The sequence below is a fragment of the Harpia harpyja genome, chromosome 12, assembly GCF_026419915.1.
Source record: "Harpia harpyja isolate bHarHar1 chromosome 12, bHarHar1 primary haplotype, whole genome shotgun sequence".
In the NCBI taxonomy this organism is placed as follows: domain Eukaryota; kingdom Metazoa; phylum Chordata; class Aves; order Accipitriformes; family Accipitridae; genus Harpia; species Harpia harpyja.
In genome coordinates, this window is record NC_068951.1 from 30,486,221 (window position 1) to 30,490,121 (window position 3,901).

Sequence of the window (3,901 nt, forward strand, 5' to 3'; positions counted from 1 at the left end):
ATCCAGCAGCGGCCACTGTCACCTGCTGCATCTCGCTGCCCATCATGGGCTGAGTGTGACCTGGGCAAGAAGGTGACCGTTCTGAGGGGTGCTCCCCCCTCTCACCATTACCCCTTCCCATGCAAACCACCCTGGCATGCCTCCCTCCTCAGACTGACTCACAGTGAGGCAATGGTAAAAGCTTCTCGCTGGTGCGGTGGCAGATTTTGCAATCTGTTTTAATGAGGTATTTACAAGTTCAGAGGCTGGCTCCTTGCACAAGGAGTGCGGCCTGGCCCAGGCAGCTGGTTGGGCTTTTCACTGACATTCCTGCAACTCGCCCGATTGCAGCACAGGCACAGTGGAAAACATTTAGACATCAGAAATGCCAGATTAATTATCTCTTAATTGATACCTCCACTTGGGGACAAATGAAACCGGAACATCTCTAGTGCCCTGGGAGCCTGCCACTTACAAACAGATTTACAGCTAAAAATACCTCGGCAGTCCCATGGCTAATCAACTTCGCTGCTTAGCCTGGGCGAGGTTATGAAATTGTCACAGGCTGGCGCTGCGATCAGAGGGACCAGCTGCAGCGGCAGTGCCCGAATGCAAACCCCGCGAGGGCTGCGCAGCGCTCCCAGCGCCCATGAGCACGCTGCCAGGCAAGGGGCAGCTTGTCCCACGTCAGACTCGGAGCTGCACAGTTAGGTTTCTCGAGCCTACGATCCAACCGGAGAGCCCCGACACGAGGCTTCTCGCATGTTCCTGCCCCTGTCGTTAGGAGGCTGCAGAGTGAAAAAACCTCATCCCTGTGTCTTATAAGAGACCTTAAGTGCCCGGTGCATTTTCCTGCAGTGTAAGATTTCCAGCTGGCTCAGGAATCGCGCTCGGTGCTTGCGAGGGCCTTTCTGTGCAGTGCCCTCCTGCAGCTACAACACATCCCAAGGGATCTCTTTCCCCCCACACCCCCCTCCCTACAGGAAAGCACACACAGAGAGGCCAAATCGCCACAGCGACCCGTTTCTTTTAAATTACTGTCATCTTTATTTTCTTCACGTATGTGCAAACAGAGGAGATCGCAATGGTGGTGTTCTTAAAAATAACAAAATGTATTTGCATACATTTCCCTATGTACAGGTGAACAGCCACAAGTAGAGTCTTCTTTTGCACAGCAAAAGATCTAGAGCATTGAGACCGGGGACAGGACCGGGGCCCAAAAAAAGGGTCTAACTTAAAAATAATAATAATAAAAAAAAAATTCACAACAGTGCAAACCTCTCGGACACGACAGCACGATGGAGTGACTTTAATGGAGAAACTGGCGGGGGGGGGGGCCCTCTCGGATGTGAGATTTCTGACTGTAAACAAGGCGCAACACCTCCCTCCCGCCGCCCTCCCCGGGGAAAGCTATTCCAGGAATTTGGCAGATCTTCAAGGGCTGAGCCGGAGCTAAACAGCCCGCGGCCGCCTCCCCAACTCGGGCCGCGGCGGGCTGGGGCCCGGCTCCGGCGGCCACCGGCACCGGCACCGGGCGGGGGGGGGGGGCGGCCGCTCCCCGGGATGCCGCGGCTCGCGGGGGTGCCGCAGGGAACCAGGGCGCCCGGGGGGGGCCCGGCGGGGCCGCGCACTCCCGGAGGGGCCGGAGGGGCCCCGGCGCGCCCCGGCGGCGCCGCGCACGCCCGGAAGGGACCGCGCAGCCCCGGCGCGGCCGAGCGCTCAGCCGGTCTCGGGGTCGCCGGGGGGCGGCTGCTCGGCGCCGTTGCAGGGCGGGGCGGCGCCGTCCGGGCCGTTGCTCTCCAGGGAGGACTCGCTGCCCGTGCTCTCGCCGGAGAGCAGCCGGCGGACGCGGAGGTCGGCGCGCAGCGAGCGCAGGTCGTTGCCCAGGCTGAGCTCGCCCAGGTCGCGGAGGAGCTGGCCCAGCTCCGCGCCCTCGCCGCGGCCGGCGCCGGCGCGCAGCAGCTCGCTCTCGGGCTCGCCCAGCGCCTCCAGGATGTCCTCGCAGTCGCAGTGCATGGCCCGCTCCTCCTGCTCCTCGCCCAGCAGGTCCTCCGTGATGGAGCCCAGCTTGGGCGCGCTGCGGCTCCGCTCCACCGGCGGCTTGTAGCAGCACTGCCCGTTAAGCAGCTTGCGCAGCGGCACCAGCGGGATGCTCTGCTCGCCCACCAGCTGCTGCTGCTGGTGCCGCGCGTCGTCCCGCTTCTTCAGCCGGCGGAACTCGGCCAGCGCCGTGGCCGAGGTCTGGTAGAGCAGCAGGGCCATGGCCTTCGCCTTCTCGGGCTTGGAGACCAGCACGGCGTGGCAGCGCAGCATCACCGCCTTGTGCTTCAGCTCGTGGCGGTAGATCCAGGCGAAGACGCGCGGCAGGCGCGGGTCGGCCACGCAGTAGGTGACCCGGTGCAGCAGGTAGAGGTGGCCGGGCCGGCGCAGCCCCTTGTCCTCGGCGTGGGCCATGCGGATGCCCTGCGCGCTGATGGTCAGCTTCATCTTGGTGCCCTGGCGGCCCGCCTCGCTCTTGCTCCAGATCTTGCAGACGGCCAGGTCGGTGCAGCCCTCGCCCTTGGACTGGATGGTGGTGGCGTTGCCCAGGTAGAGCACGGTGTACGTGGGGTCCTCGCTGGTCACGCGGAATTTCCGCCGCTTGGAGCGGAACATGCTGCCCACGCGGTGCAGGGCGCTCTCGGGGCAGGCGCGGGCCAGCGAGGTGAGCGCCGAGTAGTGCACGCTCACCGCGTACCCCTTGGGCTTGCTCTGCCGCCGCGCCTCGCCCGCCACCAGCTCCACCTTGCTCCGCTTCCAGGGCAGCATCGCCCCGCGGAGCCGCGGCTAGGCGCCGCGCCGACGGCTCCGGGCGCGGGGGGGCATGCCACGGCGGCGGCGGCGGCGGCGGCTGGGCTGCCCGCCCGCCTCACATCCTTGCGGGCGGCGGGCCGCCGCGGCCGTAGATATAGGCGGGCGCCGGCGCTCCGCGGGCGCGGAGAGGGGAGGCCCCGCGCACCGAGGGCGGAGCGCCCGCTGCCCGCGGCCCGCCGAGCCGGCGGCGCGCTGCTCGCCGCCCGCCCGCCGCCGCCGCTCTGCGCCGCCCGCCGCGGCGCCCCGGCCCCGGCCCCGGCCCCGGCCCCGCCGCGCCGTGGGGCGGGCAGGGGGCGGGCACGGGGCGGCGCCAGCCCGCCCGGGCGGCCCCCCCCGCCGCTTTCCCCGCTCGCCCCGGCCCGCCGAGCGCGGCCCCCGGCGGGGGCACCGGCCGCTGTCGCCCCGCCCGGGCGGGCGGGAGCGGAGACACCCCCCCTCCCCCCCCCGGCGCCCGGCTCGCTCCCTACGGCGCGGCCCGCCCGGGGTCCTCCCGCGAGAGCCGTCCCCACGGCCACGCGTGGAGGGTGAGTGCCTCAGCGCTCCCCTGCAGCCTCCAGCAGCGGGGGCGGGGAGGATGGAGAGGGCAGCCGGGGCGGGGGGTGGGGAATGGGGGACAACCGGCAGCACAAAACCTCCCCAACTGACAAAAATCCCAAGGCGGCCGAAGGGCCCCACGCTCTGGGACTCCCCAGGCCCCAAGAACCCGAACCCCAACAGCCTTCCCGGCCAGGGCGTGCCGTGGAGGAGTCCCACTCTTGCAACATAATCTTCCCTTTGATTTGGTTAGTCCGGCTCTGAGAGCCGAAGGGCCTGCAGCAAATAAAAGCTATTATGTATGAGTAATGCTTTGCTCTTTATTTATACGCAGCAGCCGACTAACAAGAAACTGTCTTGTAATTTCTTGCTGGGGTTGCTGGAGTACAGTCACGGACGTAATGAGAAAGTTGGTCTCTGTGTCGTTGCTGTAGTTTCTCGTGTCATGTATCATAGCCTCTGCCAGAAAGAATAGAAATTCCAGGGTTGCAGAGAACGGCACTTTGTCAGGGTTTGAATCTACGCTCGACAAAAG

The 3,901-nt window shown here is 66.1% G+C and overlaps 1 protein-coding gene across 1 annotated transcript; it reads right to left on the bottom strand.

Moving 5' to 3' along the window:
- Positions 1-1,002: 1,002 nt before the first annotated feature.
- FAM43A (family with sequence similarity 43 member A) lies at positions 1,003-3,054 on the bottom strand. The gene has a single exon (XM_052804763.1). It carries the CDS (start codon positions 2,785-2,787, stop codon positions 1,699-1,701), a length of 1,089 nt encoding a protein of 362 aa, XP_052660723.1. The 5' UTR covers positions 2,788-3,054; the 3' UTR covers positions 1,003-1,698.
- Positions 3,055-3,901: the final 847 nt, after the last annotated feature.